The sequence below is a fragment of the Pelophylax lessonae genome (genome assembly GCF_965119305.1).
Source record: "Pelophylax lessonae genome assembly, chromosome: 3".
In the NCBI taxonomy this organism is placed as follows: Eukaryota; Metazoa; Chordata; class Amphibia; order Anura; family Ranidae; genus Pelophylax; species Pelophylax lessonae.
The window spans coordinates 587410763-587432275 of record NC_138770.1 but is presented as its reverse complement, the minus strand read 5'-3'; the positions used below and the strand labels follow the sequence as shown (position 1 = coordinate 587432275).

Sequence of the window (21513 nt, the reverse complement as noted above, 5' to 3'; positions counted from 1 at the left end):
CAAGGTGTTGTATCCTTAAGCTCCCAATCACATTGGAGCGATTTTTCATGCGAGTTGACAAGTTGCAGCCTATTGCAGCCAGTTATCAAGGTGTTGTATCCTTAAGCTCCCGTTCACATTGGAGCGATATGTCATGCGAGTTGAGAAGTTGCAGTCTATTGCCAGCCAATGGCACCATTCAAATCAGGGTGATGCCGCACTGATTTGCAGAAGTAGTTCCTGCACTACTTTTGCCGATTTCTGCTGCGACTTCAATAGAAATATGTGCATGAAGCTGCACAGATATCTTTCAAGTCGCACCCGACTGACATGCGGCTTTGAAATCATGCGATTTCAGATAAAGTTGCACAATTTCAAAGCCGCATTTAATGTGAACGAGGGCTAAATAGGGGGGTATTTGGTAACCTTTTCTTTTTTTTTTTCCAAACAAACTTTTTCTTCTACTTTAGGAAGCTCAGAGGTTACCAATCTGAAAGAATGTATCAACGTGCCTTACTGAAATATTATATTTCATAATACATTTCAGCTCATGCCCACTTTCCAATGGAATGTGGTCCCTTGCAATTACATAGTAACGAGTCAGACTAACACACCTCATTCATACACCCTGGACACTTGGCAGCTGTATTTTGCATATAGACGACAAGACATTGATAGGTGTTTACATTTTAAACACCTTTTCATTCACTCATTTGGACACTTAACAAGTTAGGTTTTGCATATAGACGACAGACAACACCTGAACACAATTGACAATTGCTTACATTAACACATCAGACAGCTGAACACAGACGGAGCGGCTTTCCCACAAAACACAATTTTGACAGAGATGTATGGGAACACAAGGGCCTTTTCATGTATTGTTTCTGTGAGATATGTTCTATTGATAAGTTGACCCATGAATTAACTGGTTTAAACGGGGTTTTGCCGCCCAAATTTCCTTTAAATGTGTGAGCGAAACTTGAAATAAACTAGACGTGTCTACGCTATGCTTAAGTTGATATGTGTCGTTGCATCTCCTGGCCAGCAGACGGAGAATTCACTATACAGGGGGAGTTGGGACTGAGGGGCCGTGGATCATCTTGTAATTGCCTCCTGACAAGATTGAGCTAACACAATCTCTGCCAGTTTTGCAGAAAATTTCCTTTAGGCACAAATTTAGTTCCGGGTGGAGTACGAAGTTTTAACATTTGTAAATTATACCTACCCACACAGCCCAGTTCTAATGCCCTCCTAATATACTTCCATTACCTCTCTGCACTACTAGAGCAGACACATACCAAGAACAATAAATAATCCATCTGCTCACAAACAAGTAAAGTGTAACATAAATCTGCTAATACACCGTGTTGTATTTCCCCAGCACAACAGAAATGCTATAAGAAATTGTGAATCGGCATAGTTCTTTTATATGGACCATACTACTCGATTGCATCAGTAATTACCGGTTTAATGCGGAGCTTGTCATCCACCACCTCTAGTACAGCATGGTTTCTTGACACTCTCTTATCTGCAACCTAAGATAAAAGGAGATGGGGAGATATGACGTTATGAGGTTGTCCTCACAATAAACAAATGTGAAAAAAAATGAAAAAAGAAAAGAAAATATTGACCACATACAATGGGAACTTTCATTTGTACAAATTATAGAATGAGCAGTCAAATTAACAAGCTGATAGTTAAACATTTTCAATAAATAATTGAAAATAATAATAAAATAATAAACATAACATAAATACATCTCAATTAAAGAAATATATGAGCACAGCAAACATCGTAAAATAAGAAAAAAAAAAAAAAAAAACTAACCAAACACACCACAAAGCAACATTAGGAAAGGTCATGACTACTCATTAAAAAAAATAAAAAAAAAACTGTCAATCCTTACCCCAGTCTAGAGAGTTCGATAGGCCACTTACTACCCTCGAGGACACCTGTTTACAAACGGGTACGTTGCCCCACGTGCTCTCAATAGCCTCCTCTCTTATAGTGACCCCACCTTTGGGATACAGACCACCTTACATCGCCAGTTGGGAGAGGGACCTGAACTGCAAGTTTACCCCAAACCAACTGCAACATATATTACAGTTTACGTTCAAATCCTCCATTTGCACGCGGATTCAGGAAAGGAACTTCAAATTGATATCCAGATGGTATCGCACACCGACGCGTTTACATACATTTTTGCCAAATGTGTCAGATAGATGCTGGCGTTGTCAGGAGGAAAGGGGGACCCTCTTATATATTTTTTGGGATTGCCCCAGACTTGAGGGATTCTGGAGAGAAGTACGGGAGGTGTCCCAGGAATTCACTGAACGTACAATACCTGACGAACCTTCTTTCTTTCTTCTTCATGCCCTGGATATACCGGCTAGAAAGTACAAACATTCTATCATTCGTCACTTTTTGGATGCCGCGAAGGCTTGTATCCCTCTTCGATGGCGAGACCCCGACCCCCCGACTATTAGCATGTGGATGAGAAAAGTAGAGGAAATAAACAGGGTTGAGGATCTGATTCTGTCGGCACGAGGTCAAAATGAACGATACACAAAAACGTGCGCACTATCAGTTTATGTTCTCCGACGAAGGAAAATCATGCCTCATCTGTTCCTCGTGACTGCCTCCCCATTCCCCCCCACCCTGACATCAGCTGCTGCTGTAGATAGGGTGGGTACACCCTTGAACTGAGTAAGGTCTATGGTCAATGGCAAATGCTTACCACTAAACCAGTTGCACTTTTTACTCTGATACGCTCTCCATCCCTATCTTATTTTAGATTTTTTTAGATTTTATCTCTGCACTTCTCTATGCAATGGAGGCAGGTCTTGGCTGGTGGGAGGGGCCGGCAGGGTGTTGTATATACCTTCCTAAGCATTCTAGCACCCCTGCTTTTTTTGGAGGTGGTGTGCAAAGATAAAAATGCCTTAATGGGTGAACATTAAGTGGTTGCAGAAAAGAAAATCGCTTGATTCCCCATAAACACAGTCAGAGTTGATGGAGGAATCCCTCCCATTGAGCCATTGTGTTCTCCCAGCGGGAGGGGGGATCAAGTCTTCCATGCCGGAGAACACACAGACACAATGATTATTGCTAGCAGCTATAGCTACTGTCAATAATTGAATTAAAAATTTGACAGGCTGGTTGTACCTAAGTTGATCGATCTATCAGCTTGGGTACATTCAGCCTGCCCGAACATAGTTTAAATCTTGGCCAGTCCCTTCTGAACCAGTCGAGATTCAAACCGTCTATGGCATTACTTGACAGGCTGCATTTGTATACACACTGCCTATGTAACCCCCACATGTGACACTGAGCTTCCATGATTAAAAGAACTGAAGTCAAACGAGTAAGGCCCCTTTCACACAGGTGCCTGTGGAGTGGATTCCGCCGATTCCCACTGAGCAGGTCGATGACAGGTCCTGTCCACTTCGCTGTGCAGAGTGGAGACGGATGTAAATGGACCGCCTGTCTGTTTCCATCTGATCCTATCCGATCCGCCAGACGGATGGAAAATAGGACCACCAACCGTCTAGTTTTTGCGGGCAGTATCGGATCAGATGGTGGCGAGTGTCAGCAGACATTAGCCGCTCCATAAGGTGGGGGGGGCAGAGAGAGACCGGAGAGTCCGATCAGGTCCGCCTGAAAAACTGACAGGCGGATCTGATCGGGCAGCCCGTTTGAAAGGACCCTAAAAGAGGCAGGTCAGGGACAGTCAGGCTGGGGAGGAAAGGTCTAGAAGATGTTTGACATCCTTCAGCCAGGAAATGAGGTGGGCTCTATCTGAATTGCTGCAGCTTCTAATGCACACTGCTAGAAACCTGATAGAACACCTTTGGGGTGAATTAGAGTGGAGAATGCAAGCCAGGCCTTCTCATCCAACATCAGTGCCTGACCTCACAAATGCACTTCTGGAAGAATGGTCAAACATTCCCATAGACACACTCCTAAACCTTGTGGACAGCCTTCCTAGAAGAGTTGAAGCTGCTATAGCTGTAAAGGGTGGGCCAACTCAATATTGAACCCTACGGACTAAGGCTGGGATGCCATTAAAGTTCATGTGTGTGTAAAGGCAGGCATCCCATTACGTTTGGTAATATAGTGTATAATGTAATATGTAGATTTATTTAAAAAATTCATTAGCATGTTGATGAGGGACATAAGAATAAAGAACAATGGAAGGTAAAATAAAAGTAAATTAAAGAGGAGCTCCAGACTCCATCATAAAAAATGTAATTCTTGTTTGGCAGCTGCTGATAAGGCCTGTGCTTGTAATTCACACTGGAAAAAATACAATTGTAGGTCCTGTTCACTCCTGGTTTGTTCACATTTCTGCCAGTCAAGCCCTGATGAAGGTGGTGCTTGGACCCCCGAAACAGGTTGGATACTTTTTTGGATTGTACCCCTGACTTTTATGCCCCTTTCCCACTTGTGTGACCTAAAAGTTGTGCGATTTTACTGTGATTTTGTTGCTGCGATTTTGACTGGACGTGAAGCAATGCCTATGTCTATGGACCGAAAAACACATCAAAGTCAGGCCAAAGTAGTGCAGGGACTACTTTGAAGTCATTGCAACTTGAAGTTCCACAGATATGAACGGTACTCGTTGGAAATCATGGCGTACGACTTGTCATGCAACTTTGCGGTCCCAAATCGCAGGACAAGTCGCACAAGTGTCAAAGGGACCTAAATGGAATAAAGTTGTGTGGCGCTTCAATTTCCATTCTTATTACATTACCATATAAGCCAAGAAGACTGTGGGGATCCTCTGGGGTGTAGAAGCTGCCTGCCCATGAATAAGATCATTTACACCAACATCAATACTTTAAGTTACCAATACTAGTAAGATAACCCCACAGGTCCAGCGCTATCTTTCCTCTTTCCTCAACTGAAAGCAATAGGAGACTGACAGCTCCCGCAGCTATTTGTAGCTGATTTCATGTACAGTATAACCTTGGATTGTGGCATAGTTTGTTCTGGAAACATCCTTGTAATCCAAAGCACTCGTATATCAAAGCGAATTTCCCCTTAAGTTATTCAGTTTATAGTCCATATAAAAAGATTATAGCAATGTGATAGACTGTGTAACCATAAAATATCCATCCACAAATGGCGCCTCCACAAGGGGATTAGAAGCAAAATCCAGCAGGAGCTACAGAGTATAAAAGAGAAGAGAGGCGCCTCTAAGTCCTGGTTCACACTACCGCGACTTGTCAGGTGACTTGGTCGCCTGACAAGTCGTGCTCCATTCTGTGCTATGGAACCGTTCTAATCAGAGCGACACAAGTCGCTCCGACTTAGAAAAAGGTTCCTGCACTACTTCGGGCGACTTCGGGGCAACATCGGAGCGGCTTGCATTGACTTCTATTATAGAAGTCTTTTGCAAGCCGCGATGAAGTGGTGCTGCACGGGGCGCCTCAAAGTTGGAGAGACTTTGTCTCTCCAGTGTGAACCGGCTCTAAGTGTAGCAATATGGTTACATTTAATAAAGGTTCAACATTTAGCAACTCACACGGTTGATGGTTAAAAGAGGCACATTGAAGTATACAGGCATCCGGGGTAAAGCTGTCCACATAGACCATCCTCACCGCCGTCAGTCGTGACCGGGAAGACTACCCTGCAGTAGAGTGATCTTAAACTGAGGCTTGAAGTGCTCGTGGAGCGCAGTGTGGAAGGGATGACGTAGATGGCAGTGTGGAGGACGGTCTATGTGGACAGCTTTACCCCGGATGCCTGCATACTTAGATGTGTCTGTTTTAATCATCAACCATGCGAGTTGCTAAATGTTGTACCTTCAATAAATGTAACCATATTGCTACATTGCGATATGACGCTACTTGTATATCAAAACATCGCTCGTTTATAAAATAAATTTTGCTTGTCTTGCAAAACGCTCTCAAACCAAGTTAGTCTGAATCCAAGGTTTTACTGTAATTGCTCACGTAGAAATGACCTACAAATGGTCAGCCAGTAGTTAGAAAGACATAGAACGTCTGATAATGCTTTATGTATATGTGCTTTTCTTCACCAATACCATACAAACCCCCATTCCTTGTACTGGATTCAAAAACCTGAACAAATTTTGATCAAAAATTGAATAAACTGTCTGTTATCGCAAACAAAAAAATGGCTGTTAGACTTTCAAATATTTGAAGTGAATAGATTTGCCTTTGGGCTAAAACCTTTCATCTAGTACCATGGCCAGGGGTCTACTTTAATATCAAACAAAAGATTTGTGTTGAAGCAGAACATTTGGAATAACTTGTACATTTCTATCCCTTGGTTTTGGCACAATGAAGCCTCAGAAGTCTCCACCATGCCGTGACCTGCAAATGGTAAAATTGTATTTTATCAGGTTGATATTCTGCTTAATCCTCAAATCCATTCTCATGTGTATTGAACCGCAATATGTGAGAACTGCAGCCAAGTCTTCATTTCCACCTGCCAGTAACCTTGAAATGAATCTGTGTATTCTGCCATCCCCTGGATTTATTCCCACTACTGTTGTCTGTCCAGTAGCTCATGGAAAAATATAGAGAGGGCTGGCAGTAAGTAGAAACATTTTAAATAAAATAACTTATCCCTCAACTGTCAGTCAAGTTATCCACTACAACGACGGGAGCAGACAATATAATGAAATGACTAATTGGTCTGACAATTCAAGAAATAAGGTAAAAACGTAAAGCCCAACTCCAGGCTATTTTTTTATTTTTTTTTTTTAAATGCCCCCCTGGTTTGCAAACCACAGCTAGCTCCTGCAATACCTCTTCTTTGCCACAGGATGTCCTCAGTCTTCTGAGCTGAATGACAACCTAGAAGACCTATACAGGGTGTCATGGATTCACCTGTGCTTTGTGCCGTGCATTCATAATGCGCAGTATTGATGCAGAGAGCATTATCATCCTCCACAAGCAGGATAGGAGTTGGCGCACCACACATACCTATATAGCAGGGGCGTACCTAGAGCATTTGGCACCGGGGCGGATCCTATATCTGGCACCTCCCCCCCCCCCCCACAGGCGACGAACTGCCCATTGACGTGTCACGTGTAAAATGTATGGAGACCCCCTTTTACATTACACAGCACCCGTTCCCCTGGACCCCTTTACATTACACAGCCCCCTTACCCCTGGATCCCTTTACATTACACAGCCCCCTTACCCCTGGACCCCTTTACATTACACAGCCCCCTTACCCCCTGGACACCTTTACATTACACAGCCCCCTTACCCCCTGGACACCTTTACATTACACAGCCCCCTTACTCCTGGACCCCTTTACATTACACAGCCCCCTTACCCCTGGACACCTTTACATTACACAGCCCCCTTACCCCCTGGACACCTTTACATTACACAGCCCCCTTACCCCTGGACCCCTTTACATTACACAGCCCCCTTACCCCCTGGACACCTTTACATTACACAGCCCCCTTACCCCCTGGACACCTTTACATTACACAGCCCCCTTACCCCTGGACCCCTTTACATTACACAGCCCCCATACCCCCTGGACACCTTTACATTACACAGCCCCCTTACCCCTGGACCCCTTTACATTACACAGCCCCCTTACCCCCTGGACACCTTTACATTACACAGCCCCCTTACCCCCTGGACACCTTTACATTACACAGCCCCCTTACCCCCTGGACCCCTTTACATTACACAGCCCCTGTACCCCTGGACCCCTTTACATTACACAGCCCCCCATTGGAACCCTTTACATTACACAGCCCCCATCCCCCCATGGAACCCTTTACATTACACAGCCCCCTTACCCCCTGGACCCCTTTACATTACACAGCCCCTGTACCCCTGGACCCCTTTACATTACACAGCCCCCCATTAGAACCCTTTACATTACACAGCCCCCATCCCCCCATGGAACCCTTTACATTACACAGCTCCCACCCCCCATGGAACCCTTTACATTACACAGCCCCCCAATAGAACCAATTACATTACAAAGCCCCATCCCCCCATACAACCCTTTACATTACACAGCCCCCCAATATAACCCCTTTACAATACAAAGCCCCCACCAATAGAACCCCTCTACAATAAATCCCCCCATAGAACCCCTATACAATACAAAGCCCCCCCATAGAACCCCTATACAATACAAAGCCACCCCCCCAAAAAAGAACCCCTTTACAATACAAAGCCCCCCCCCCAAAGAACCCCTTTACAATACAAAGCCACCCTCCCCAGAAGAACCCCTTTACAATACAAAGCCACCCTCCCAAAGAACCCCTTTACAATACAAAGCCCCCCCCCCCCCTGAAGAACCCCTTTACAATACAAAGCCCCCCCCCAAAGAACCCCTTTACAATACAAAGCCCCCCCCTCCAAAGAACCCCTTTACAATACAAAGCCCCCCCTCCAAAGAACCCCTTTACAATACAAAGCCCCCCCCCCTGCAAAGAACCCCTTTACAATACAAAGACCCCCTCCAAAGAACCCCTTTACAATACAAAGCCCCCCCTCCAAAGAACCCCTTTACAATACAAAGCCACCCCCCCCCAAAGAACCCCCCTTACAATACAAAGCCCCCCCCTGCAAAGAACCCCTTTACAATACAAAGCCCCCCTCCAAAGAACCCCTTTACAATACAAAGCCCCCCCTCCAAAGAACCCCTTTACAATACAAAGCCACCCCCCAAAGAACCCCTTTACAATACAAAGCCCCCCCCCCCTGCAAAGAACCCCTTTACAATACAAAGCCACCCCCTCAAAATAACCCCTTTACAATACAAAGCCCCCCCCCCCCTCCCTCCAAAGAACCCCTTTACAATACAACCCCCGCCCCCTCAAAATAACCTCTTTACAATACAAAGCCCCCCCACTCCAAAGGACCCCCGCCCCCCCCTACCTTTTTAGGAGGAGAGCGGAGGAGGGGGAACTGTTTAAAGCAGAGGATGTGAGAGAGACTCACTGTCACTCCCGAGCCCTAAATACACAGCGATCGGCGCCTCGGCGGGAACTGCAGAAGTCACTGTGCTAGTTAAAGAGCAGGTGGTTGGTTGGTAGGCGGTCCTAGCAACCAATCGCCTTCTCATTAACCAGCACAGTAAACTGCGGCAGCGCCCGCCGATCGCTGTGTATTCAGGGCTCGGGAGTGACAGTGAGTCTCTCACATCCTCTCTGCTTTAAACAGTTCCTCCTCCTCCACGGCGGAAGCATTCCGGCGGCCGGCCCTTCCCTGACACCCCCCTAATGTGTGGCATCCGGGGCCCCGCCCCCCCTATTGGTACGCCACTGCTATATAGCATCAAGGGGTGTGCAGTTCATCTATAGTCATTAGTCTGGTGAATGAAATAGATGACACTCAGTGCCAGCTCAGCTGCAGAGAGAAGTCAGCTCTGAAAGTGGAAATAAAAACAAAAAGCAGAGAGCCTCTAAGTGTTATTAGTTTAATTAAAAGGGTAATGCAGGTACAGCAAAACTGCTCAGATTTAAAACAGTATAAAATAGTTCATCTGTTGGGTGGTCTGCAGGAACACAGGGGTCCACGGCTGGATGTTGTGGCTCCAAGAGGGGGTGCAGGGGATGGTGAAGGAGGGAGATGCCTGGAGGGCCAGGAGACCAGATAGTAGGATGGCCAGCGGCTTCAGGAAGGTGTTCTGTTCCTCAGGGAGACACCTGGTGAACCGAGAGACCGTCTGGTAGGATGGCCGGCGGCTTCTCAAATGCACGTGAGAAAGGAGCGCACACGCCCTGTGAGGCTACTGCGCACGCTTGGAAATGGGTTGTGCAATTGGCTGCTGGATCTGTCACACTGGGCTCCCCTGTCTGTAGGCGCTGAATGTACCGAGGAGCAGGGCGCCCTTCTGAAGCTGCCCGCCATCCTACCTAACGGTCTCACCAGGCGTCTCACTGAGGAACAGAACACCTTCCTGAAGCTGCTGGCCATCCTACTATCTGGTCTCCTGGCCCTCCAGGCATCTCCCTCCTTCACCATCCCCTGCACCCCCTCCTGGAGCCACAACATCCAGCCGTGGACCCCTGTGTTCCTGCAGACCACCTAACAGATGAGCTATTTTATACTGTTTTAAATGTGAGCAGTTTTTCTGTACCTGCCTTACCCTTTTAACCACTTGCCTACAGTGCACTTTCACCCCCTTCCTGCCCAGACCGATTTTCAGCTTTCAGCGCTCTCACACTTTGACTGAGAATTACTCAGTCATGCAACACTGTACCCATACAAAAATTGTGTCCTTTTTTTCACACAAATAGAGCTTTCTTTTGATGGTATTTGATCAATACTGGGTTTTTTATTTTTTGTGCTATAAATAAAAAAAGACTGAAAATATCGTGAAAAAACACATTTTTCTTTGTTTCTGTCATAAAATTTTGCAAATTAGTCATTTTTCTTCACAAATTTTGGCCAAAATTTATACTGCTACTTATCTTTGGTAAAAAAAACCCAAATAAGTGTATATTATTTGGTCTTTGTGAAAGTTATAGAGTCCACAAGTTATGGTGCTATTCATTGAAAATTGATCACACTTGATCACACCTGATGTACTGAAGGCCTATCTCATTTCTTGAGACACTAAAAGGTCAGGAAAGTACAAATACCCCCCAAATTACCCCTTTTTGGAAAGTAGACATTCCAAGGTATTTAATAAGGGGCATGATGAGTTTTTTGAAGTTGTAATTTTTTCCCACAATGCTTTGCAAAATGAAGATTTATTTTTTTTTATTTATTTTTTTTTACAAATTGCCGTATTAACAGGTTATTTCTCTCACACAGCACATGTATACTTGCAACTACACCCCAAAACACATTCTACTACTCCGCCTGAGTATGGCGATACCACATGTGTGAGACTTTTTCACAGCCTGGCCACATACAGAGGCCTAACATCCGAGTAGCAGCGTCCGGCATTCTAGGAGCATAAATTACACATATCATTTCCTGACAACCTATCGCACTTTTGAAGGCCCTGGAGCACCAGGACAATGGAAACCCCCATAAAATGACCCCATTTTGGAAAGCAAACAGCCCAACGTATAATTTTTGAGGCATAATGAGTCTTTTGAATATGTCATTTTTTTCCACAAGTTTTTGGAAAATGTGGAAAGAAAATGAAAACACATTTTTTTTACACAAAGCTGTCCATTTATGCAATATTTCTAACACATCGCATGCACATAGCAAAACTTGCACCCCAAAATACATTCTGCTATTCCTCCCGAGTATGGCGATACCACATGTGTAACACTTTTTCACAGCCTGGCCACATACATAGGCCTCACATCCAAGTAGCGCTTTACACACTTGGTGACACTTGGTGTTTACAAGCTAAAATAATTTTTTTTGCTAGAAAACTACTTTGAACCCCCAAACATTATATATTTTTTTTTAGCAGAGACCCTAGAGAATAAAATGGAGATCGTTGCAATATTTTTTATCACACCATATTTGCGCAGCAGTCTTCCAAATGCGATTTTTTTGAAAAAAATTCACTTTTTTGAACTAAAAAATAAGCAAACAGTAAATTTAGCCCAATTTTTTTCCATAATATGAAAGATAATGTTACGCCGAGTAATTAAATACCCAACATGTCATGCTTAAAAATTGCGCATGCTCACAGAATGGCGCCAAACATTGGTACTTAAAAATCCCCATAGGCAACATTTTAAAAATTTCTGCAGGTTACTAGCTTAGAGTTACAGAGGAGGTCTAGGGCTCAAATTATTGCACTCGCTCTAACGATCGCGGCGATACCTCACATGTATGGTTTGAACACCGTTTACATATGTGGGCGGGACTTGCGTATGCATTTGCTTCTGCGCGCGAGCTAACGGGGACAGGGCGCTTTAATTTTTTTTTTTTTTTTTTTTTTCTATTTATTTTATTTATTATTTTTTTATTTTTACACAATTTAAAAAAAAAAAAATGTTTTGATCATTTTTATTCCTATTACAAGGAATGTAAACATCCCTTGTAATAGAAATAGGCATGACAGGTCCTCTTTATTGTGAGATCTGGGGTCAAAAAGACCTCACACCTCACAACTACACTAAAAAAGAAAAAAAAAAAAAAAAAATTGTTGAAAGAGGGGAAAAAAAAAAGCAAAAAAAAAAAGCGGCCCTTTAAACCGGTTGCTAGGCAACGTCTTTTGACGTAGCTCCGGTCCTCCAAGACCATAGAGTTGAGTGAGGGCCATCTTGCCCTCACTCGACTTCCTGTCTCTGAGGATCCGGGACCGGATAGTTTTCCCCGCTGCCGGCGGGTCCGGTAAGCTGGGAAAACGTCTGGGACGCGGCAGGAGGGGGGGGGGCACCTCTTTCCCTGCACCGTAAGGGTAATTCCGCGGCGAATCCGCCACTGGGACCACCCTTATCTGAAAGCCGACCGCCCGCCGTTTCAAAAAATACCGGGGTTATGGGGGCTATCTGCTGCCATAACCCCAGTATTTAGCTTTTAATGGCCGACACATATAGTCGTTAGGCGGTCAGTAAGTGATTGCATGTATATGGCAAACAGGTGACGATGACTGACGGGGTGACAGGTGACGATGACTGACGGGGTGACAGGTGACGATGACTGACGGGGTGACAGGTGACGATGATTGATGGGGTGACAGGTGACGATGATTGATGGGGTGACAGGTGATGATGATTGATGAGGTGACAGGTGATGATGATTGATGGGGTGACAGATGACAGTCACTGACGGGGTGACATGTGACGATGATTGATGGGGTGACAAGTGACGATCACTGATGGGGTGTCAAGTGACGATGACTGATGGGGTGACAGGTGACGATGACTGATGGGGTGACAGGTGACGGTGATTGATGGGGTGACAGGTGACGGGCGATGGTCACTGATGGGTGACAGGTGACGGGCGATGGTGCATGGCGGTACTGATGGCAGTCTCTGGTGACCGGTGAACTTTAGGCTATGTTCACATGTGAGCGTAGCGATCACGGTCAGAATCACTGCGATTCTGCCCGTGATCCAGAAATCATTGCAAATTGCGGGACGCCTGTGCGTTGCCCGTGATTTGCAATAGCACCCCAAATGCTGTGCGATGTTGCTGCGATTTCCGCCTGCCGAATCGCGGTAACATCGCGCAAACAACGCATGACGCTCCAAAGAAACTCTTGTACCTTTTTTGGGCGTCATGCGATGTTTGCGCGATGTTACCGCGATTCGGCAGGCGGAAATGGCGGCAACATTGCACAGCGTTTGGGGTGCTATTGCAAATCAGGGGCAACGCACAGGCGTCCCGCGATTTGCAATGATTTCCGGATCGCGGGCAGAATCGCAGTGATTCTGCCTGCGATCTCTGCGCTCACATGTGAACGTTATGGGTGTCAATTTCTGGGCACTGATGAGGTGACTGTTGGGTGACAGGTGACATTGGGGGGGGCTGAGGACTGTGTGGGGACCTTTATTAGTGTGATTTTTACTTTGTGACATGTGTACAGAGCAGTAACTCACTATTTCTAGCTCTTCTCCCCTCATACTGGAAACTGTATGAGGAGAGAAGAGCTAGTAACACTGAGTTACTGCTCTTTGTTTACATTTTCTGATCGGCTGTGAATGGATTCACAGCCGATCACATAGTAAACAGTCACTGTCAGTGACTGTTTACTACCGCCGGTGACAGCTGTGTTCCTACGGAACACAGTGCCACCGACATGACCGCGCTGCGCGCTCCCGATCGCGCATGCGCGGTCATCTAGTGGGCGCCTTCATTGTGATCGGCTGTGTCATTGGAACACAGCCGATCACGTGGGAAACAGCCACGCCCATTGGCTGTTTCCCCCCTGCCGGTGACGGGGGGTGTCCCGGGGACACCCCGACACCGGCAGTGCAGGGCGGCGCGCACGCGATCGCGCGCCTGCCCTGCTTAAAGTGCCGCCGTCATATGACGGCGGCCCAGGATAATGGTCGCTCTGCTCCGCCGTCATATGACGGCGGGCGGGCGGCAAGCGGTTAATTAAACTAATAACACTTAGAGGCGCTCAGCTTTTTGTTTTTATTTCCACTTTCAGAGCTGACTTCTCTCTGCAGCTGAATGTCATCTATTTCAGCCACCAGACTAATGACTATACATGAACTGCATACCCCATGATGCTATAGGTATGTGTGATGCACCAACTCCTATCCTGCTTGTGGATGATGATAATGCTCTCTGCATCAATACTGCGCATAATGAATTTATTATCATCATTCAGGGCAATCCACCACCATCAAAAGATCAAAAAGGAAGACGACCTAATAGGTCACATGACTCACCTGACGATACTAGAAAAGAGGAAGTAAAATAATCAATATGGTTGTGGAAAAGGTTCCCTTGAGGGGGGATGGGGCATGGTTCACAGAATTGGACTGTAATGAGTCTAAACAACAAGGCTAGAGAACACCGGTGTAACGTTAAAAAACCATACCCCGTAGAGAAACCATACCGTCGTCACTTCCGGTCTGAAACAGCTGAGCAGCGCAGCAGTGCGCATGCTCAGAGCCCCGGATACGTAAATGAACATGAAAGAATTTGACAAGTGCGCATGCTCGATGGGCATGAAATTCTCACGGCACTGTGTCTAATGTAATACTTGCGGCGGGTACATTAAAACACTTCGGCTGCAACATCGATCATCTCCTCTGCTATCGCTGTAACTTCCCTCATCTCCGGTAATAAATATAAAAGCGGCGGCGGGAGTATGAGATGTAAATGTGACGGAGATCGCGGCTCCGTGATCCGCTTTTATATTTATTACCGGAGATGAGGGCAGTGACAGGGCGAAGAGCGGAGATGATTTATGTTGCAGATAAGCTGTTTTGATGTAAGCGCCGTAAGTTTAACTACCGTGAGAAATCCATACCCTCCGTAGCTGAACCGGAAGTGACGAGGGTATGGTTTTCTCACGGGTATGGTTTTTTCACGGAACACCGGCATCTAAGATCAGTTAAAGGATAAGTCCACCCTAAAACTAAAACCCCACCTGCATCTATAGACCTCCACGATCTAACACTAACCTATCTATCCCTGTGAAGAAGAAATCAGTATACATACCTTTTTTTGAAGCAGATCTGACCCGATCCGACGCTGAGCTGTCAGCTGCAGCTTTGCTGTGGGGGCGGATGCAGAAGACACAGCCGACAAATGAGGCTCCATAGTAAGTCTATGGGTGACGTCACTTCCCATTCATTTCCCAGCCGTTGTCGGCCGTGTCCTCTGCAGAGCTTCCGCCGCTGGAGATCGGATTGGCTTCAAAAAAAGTATGTATACTGTTTTTTTCTTTACAGGGCTACATAGGTTAGTGTTAGAAAGTGGAGATCTATAGATGCAGGGATTTTAGTATTAGGGTGGACCTATCCTTTAAAGTAGAACTCATGACATCACTTCCGGGTTTTTTACATGGAGACCAGAGTCTTCTCTTCGGCGGCGGCGGTGGAGGCAGGATGCCCCTCCCGCTCCTTGTAATGACAGCCGAGCGGCTTCTCAGCCACATCGGTTGTCATTACAAGTCAGACGACAGTCGGTTATGGACACCGGTACCAGGGTGATGCCTCTAGCTGCAGGCATCACCCCGGTACAAGCACTTTACCTAAATATCGGCAATATCGGTAACCTCAGGGGACGGTTCTGCTATATCAGGGAAAGTGCATATCGGCCGCCGATATATCGGTGTTGCCGATAATCGGTTGATCCCTAGTTAGAACATCAGTCAGTTTTTTTTTTTTTTGGAGGTGTTCCTAGTTAAGAGTTGGGTTTAGAAGTTGGATTTAAGTTGAAGATTTAAAGCTGAACTTAGCGAAAGCCCCCCCATCTCCCCATAGTGCAAGGATGAAATTCCCATTTGAGCCTAGGGGCAGCAAAAAAGATTTTTAACTGATCTAATCCACAATCCTGTAGGCGCTCCTGCAGTTGCAGGCACTCATCAATGCCAACAAACCAAAGCATCACAGAGAAGAAAACATTGGATGGCAGGGGGGAGAGTAAGTATTAAAGTCTCTTTTACTTGGACCCTAGGCACAAACCAGCATTTAATCCTTTCAGGGTGAAACCCCCATTAAAATCCAAAGCTACCCTTGCAGTGGAGATCCCCCATACTGCAAGGGATCAATGCTCATTTTTGTCTTAGTTAATATAAAAAGCATTTATACTTACCTTATCCTTTGTACCCACAGGCTCCATTCTCTCCATGTGACCAGTCCTCCAAAGTCGCTTCTCTTCAGTGCTTATTTGGTCACAATCAGACATCATCAAGTACAATGCAAGACCAGCAGTCTCACATTGTAAGTGAGGACAGGGGGTCTGTCTACAACCCTGGACATCAAAGGGAAAAGGAGATTGCTGACTTCTGGGGGAACAAGGGATAAACTGCTTTTTAACAGTGTCCTAGAAAAAAAAAAATATATCATACTTCAATATACAGGAAACCGACTGACCGATGCAGCCATCTCCACAGTTCCAGTTTTTACCCTCAACAAACTAAATGGGCCATCATACACAGCCAGGCCATCAGATACCACCGAATATGTTCAGACCCAGAAGACAGAGATAAACATCTGAGAACACTAGCAAACTCCTTCCATAAGAAAGGTTACAAAGACCAAAACCATCAACACCGGCATAAACACAGCCTTAAAGAGTCAGTTCACACTAAGGCGACACGACTCTGTGCTACTTCGGGGGCGACTTGTGCATTCCCATGCACCATGACATCGGAGCGACTTGCATGGACTTCACATAATGGAAGTCTATGCAAGTCGCTCCGAGGTCGCCCCGAAGTAGTACAGGACCCTTTTTCTAAGTCGGAGCGACTTGTGTCGCTCCTATTAGAATGGGTCCTGTAGCAGTCAATGGACCGCGAGGGAGCGCGACTTGTCATGCTGACAAGTCCCGGTAATGTGAACCGAGTCGAAATCCCAAAGATAAAAACAAATAACCGTGTGCCTCTAGTCACCACATACAATCCAGGACTAGAAGGGATAAGAAAGATAATCAAAGATTTACAACCCATCATAACAGAAGATGAAACTCTAAAAGGAATATTCCATCAACCTCCAATACTGGCTTTCAGACAACCACCCAACCTCAGACATAAACTAATCAGCAGAAAACTTCACTATGATTATGAAGTCACAAATAATGGGAGCAAACCCTGCCATAAAAAATGCTGCAAACTGTGCAACCAGATCAATCTGTCTAAAAGTGTCACACACACAAATGGGACCTTCAATATAACAGGATCATACAACTGCACCTCCAGTAATGTTGTGTACCTCATCCAATGCAAAAGATGTAGCAAAGGATCTTATGTAGGCGAAACAGGACAGAAGTTGCAAGCGAGGATGAATTTGCACAGACATACCATCAAGGAACTTAAGGCCCCTTTCACACAGGCAGACCGTTCAGATCCGCATGTCCGTTTTTTTTGGCGGATCTGAACGGTCCCCTCATGCATCTCTATGGGGGATCGGATGTCAGCAGAGACATGTCCACTGACATCCGATCCGTCAAATCTGGATGGATGGAAACCCTATTTTCCATCCGTCCAGCGGATCGGATCGACGGTCCGTTCCCATCTGATTCCCCCATAGAGATGCATGGGGAACTGACAGCTGTCATCCTCCTGCTCAGCGGGGGATCGGCGGCTCAATCCCCCGCTGAGAAAAACTGAACCGTCCAATGGACAGATAATGTGAAAGGGGCCAAAGGAAGATAGTTTCTGCACACCTGTGGGACATCATTTCTCACAACCGGACCACACTATAGAAGACCTCAATGTTTTAGTTCTTAAAGGGAGTTTCAGAACTATTCAGGAAAGGAAAACTTTTGAATTAAGAATGATACTTCTTTTTGACACAAAAAATAATGGCCTAAATTTAGATATGGATTTCCTTACTCATTATTCTACAGTTTTACGACCCCCTCAGTGACTATCCCCCCCTGTCTTTAGCTCTCCCTCTATGTTATCTCACTAACTATGCTAGTTTTATTACCATTGCCAGTTAAATTTGTTTATGTTTGTTTGGTTTTCTCTTTTTTTTCCTTTGGCTAAGCCCCCGTTCACATGCAAGCGATCCGACTTCGGGTGGCGACCTCCGAGGTCGCGGTGCGAGCAGCGCGCCGCGACCTCGGAGCGGCCGCCACGGACTTCATAACATTGAAGTCTATGGCGGTCGCCTCCTGGTCGCCCCAAAGAAGCTCCGGACCCTTTTTCTAAGTCGGAGCGACTTGTGTCGCTCCTATTAGAACGGGTCCGCAGCTTCCCTATGGGAGGCGACCTACGGCGACCTGTGAGGCGACCAGGTCGCCTCACAGGTCGCCTTAGTGTGAACGGGGGCTAAGAGTCGGTTCACACTGGGGCGACAAGACTCTGTACTACTTTGGGGGCGACTTGTGCATTACCATGCACCATGACTTCGGAGCGACTTGCAGGGACTTTACATAATGGAAGTCTATGCAAGTCGCTCCGAGGTCACCCCGAAGTAGTACAGGACCCTTTTTCTAAGTCGGAGTGACTTGTGTCGCTCCTATTAGAACGGGTCCTGTAGCGGTCAATGGACCGCGAGGGAGCGCGACTTGTCAGGCTGACAAGTCGAGCTAGTGTGGACCGGCTCTTAGAGATTTTGTGTTTTTTTTACCATTCTGCTAAACATTTTGTGAATCAGTACTGCTTGGACCTTGATGAAAAATTGTATGTTAGTGCAAATAAAAAAAGTATCACGGACAGTACTCAATTTTCTCTGTCGCAAGTGCACTAATACGGCTACAATCACCTCAAGCATGAAAACGATAAGCAAACACTACAGATTTATGTGCCATGGTCAAATTTCATGAATGGGGTTAACATCCACTTTAAATATTTACCTGGAGTTCAGCTTTTTTCACTGTAATACATTCATTTTATTGGTTGTGATTACTATAAAACACAAGCCAGGAGACAAATATATGTGCGTTTTGACATTTCTGGTGCTAAACCACTGAAAACAAGAAGTATGATTTCCATAATCTGAAAACCAACATACTACCAAGAGCCTGAGCCATGGCAAATGTACAACTACCAAGTCAAAAATCAAGCAAACCACATAAACCCAAGTTAGCTCGCAAAACAAAAATTGAGAAAATTGAGCTTTATTAATGCATGGACACAGCTCAATACAAAGACAAAATAACAGCTTTAATGCACAGAGGAAGGAAGGTGGCAGAACGTGTAGAAATAAAATAGAGGCACAGCAAACGATGAGCCAATGTTAGCAGAGTTCAATACGGGGGGGGGGGGGGGGGGGATACAAGACCGCAATGGAGGTTGCATCTGCAGCCATCTTAGACCAACACCTAAGAGAGACTCCCAGTAAAAGAAGTGCATACAGCCCTCCTCTACCCCTGAGGTCTTAGGCGATTGCACATGCTGCGATTTCCACACGCTGCAATGTGTGTGCGTGCAGCCATGATCACTGGCTGTATGAATGGTCACAAATAGCTGCAGCTGCAGACAGCCTTTCATTACATTACATGGGCTCACACACATCTGTCTAGTCACAAGTATCCATAGATTTCTGTCGCTAGAAATCGCATGTGTATTCGCCTGTGTGAAAGGACCCTTATATCTCCATAAGCTGCTTTTCAGTTAAGGGTGGAGGCAATTTCACATTGATGTACGTAGACCGAATATCATTACCTGGCTTGGTGCCAGATACCAAAGCATCCATGTATGGGGGAAGGGAATGGGGAATGCCGCTCAGGTGTGTGTCCAAACAGGTGCTGGCTGGATCCGCCGTCCAGGAAGATACAAGTAGAAATGTGAAGCCGCACTCAGATGATTGAAATCAAATGAAATGTCTTTATTCTTCAAAAGTATCCAGGACAAACAGACAGTGTGAGGAACAGAATATGTCCAAGGTAGTCACCGTGGTAATGAATAAGCGGCCATTCGAGCCGTGAAACGCGTCTACCTTGGACATATTCTGTTCCTCACACTGTCTGTTTGTCCTGGATACTTTTGAAGAATAAAGACATTTCATTTGATTTCAATCATCTGAGTGCGGCTTCACATTTCTACTTGTAGATACCAAAGCATACCTTCAGCCCTGGTTCACACTGAAGCAATGCAGGAAACGCACAAGATTCACTGCGTTTCCCCGCATTGCACTGCATTGCAATCACGTGGCGCCCATACAATCTGCTGTGGGTGTCAACGTTAGATTAACAACACCCCGAAACAGATAGCTAAATGCAGTGCAATTGCCAGAATCGCATCGCATGGGTGTTAACACCCATGCGATGCGATTCAGGTGTGGCAAAAAAAAGGGTCCTGTACCATTTTGTGGCGATGCGATTTGAGTCATAGAAAATGTGCGGTGTTTCGCAAGCACCAGTGTGAACTCTTCAGCGGTCTAGTGCCATCCATACCTCGATGAGCCAATGCGGTTTTGGCAACAAAGGGAGGACCTACTCAAATGGTGGGTCATAAAGTTATGGCTGACTGGTGTATACTACGGTGGACCTTGCATAGTCAGCTTTTTAAACACACATTCCCGGCACTGTGTTTCAGTGCTTTCTTACACAATTTGGGGTGTTCACCATTCCCTAGACCAGGGGACTTCAAACTATGGCCCTCCAGTTATTTAGAAACTACAATTCCCATCATGCCTAGTCCTGTCTGAATGTCAGAGTTTTACAATGCCTCATGGGATGTGCAGTTCCACAACAGCTGGAGGGCCGTAGTTTGAGGATCCCTGCCCTAGACCTAAGCAAACGGATAACACCACCCACTGCGCCATGAAAGCCAAAAGAAAGGCGAGAAGGATATACATTTTCTTTCCTCTCAAAGGTTTTTTTATTAAAGTGGAGTTCCACCCTATTTTTATACTTACCTCCATCTTCTCGCTCCGGGTCACCTGAAAAAGAAATGGATAATCGCATATTTTTTTTTTTTTTACTTACCTCGTAGCGAAGAAAATATACTTACCTTACTTCCTTCTTCCTCCTTCCTCGGCCGCGGCCCGTCGTCACTTCCTGGCTCTGCAATGATTCCTGGGAGCTGGACGTCATAGCTCCCAGGAATCATTGCGCCTGCACCGGCCCCGACGTCAGTTCCAGGTCGCGCGCGTCATCCCCTTCTAAACAGCTTCTGGGCATGCCCAGAAGCTGTGGAGGGGTGACGCGCGCGACCCGGAAATGACGTCGGGGCCGGCGCAGAGCATCGTGGGACCAAAGAAGGCGGAAGAAGACGCCGAACAGGATCTCGCTGGCTTCAAGCTGCCCACATCTGAGATGGCAGCGCTGGACAAGACGTTTGCAAGGTAAGTATTTCGTCTTGCAGGTAAGTGCAACCCGGGACAGATCAGAGGCTAGCCATTGTGGAATGCACTAGCCCTGACTGTCCCGGGGGTATTAAAAAAAAAAAAAAAAAATCCAGGGTGGAACTCCGCTTTAAATGCCTATACTTGCTTTTACCAAGGGCTGCAGCAACCAGTAAAATAGTGGACCTTCCATAGAGTACAAAATCCGCTTTAATGTCACCTATTCTATCCCATTC

The 21513-nt window shown here is 45.9% G+C and overlaps 1 protein-coding gene across 1 annotated transcript in view; it reads right to left on the bottom strand.

The window, feature by feature from the left end:
* APLF (aprataxin and PNKP like factor) overlaps positions 1-21513 on the bottom strand; it is a 472148-nt gene that overhangs the window by 414381 nt on the left and 36254 nt on the right. The window contains exon 2 of the mRNA XM_082250272.1: positions 1446-1517. Within this exon, the coding sequence (XP_082106398.1) occupies positions 1446-1517 (72 nt within the window). The remainder of the gene's footprint in view (positions 1-1445; positions 1518-21513) is intronic.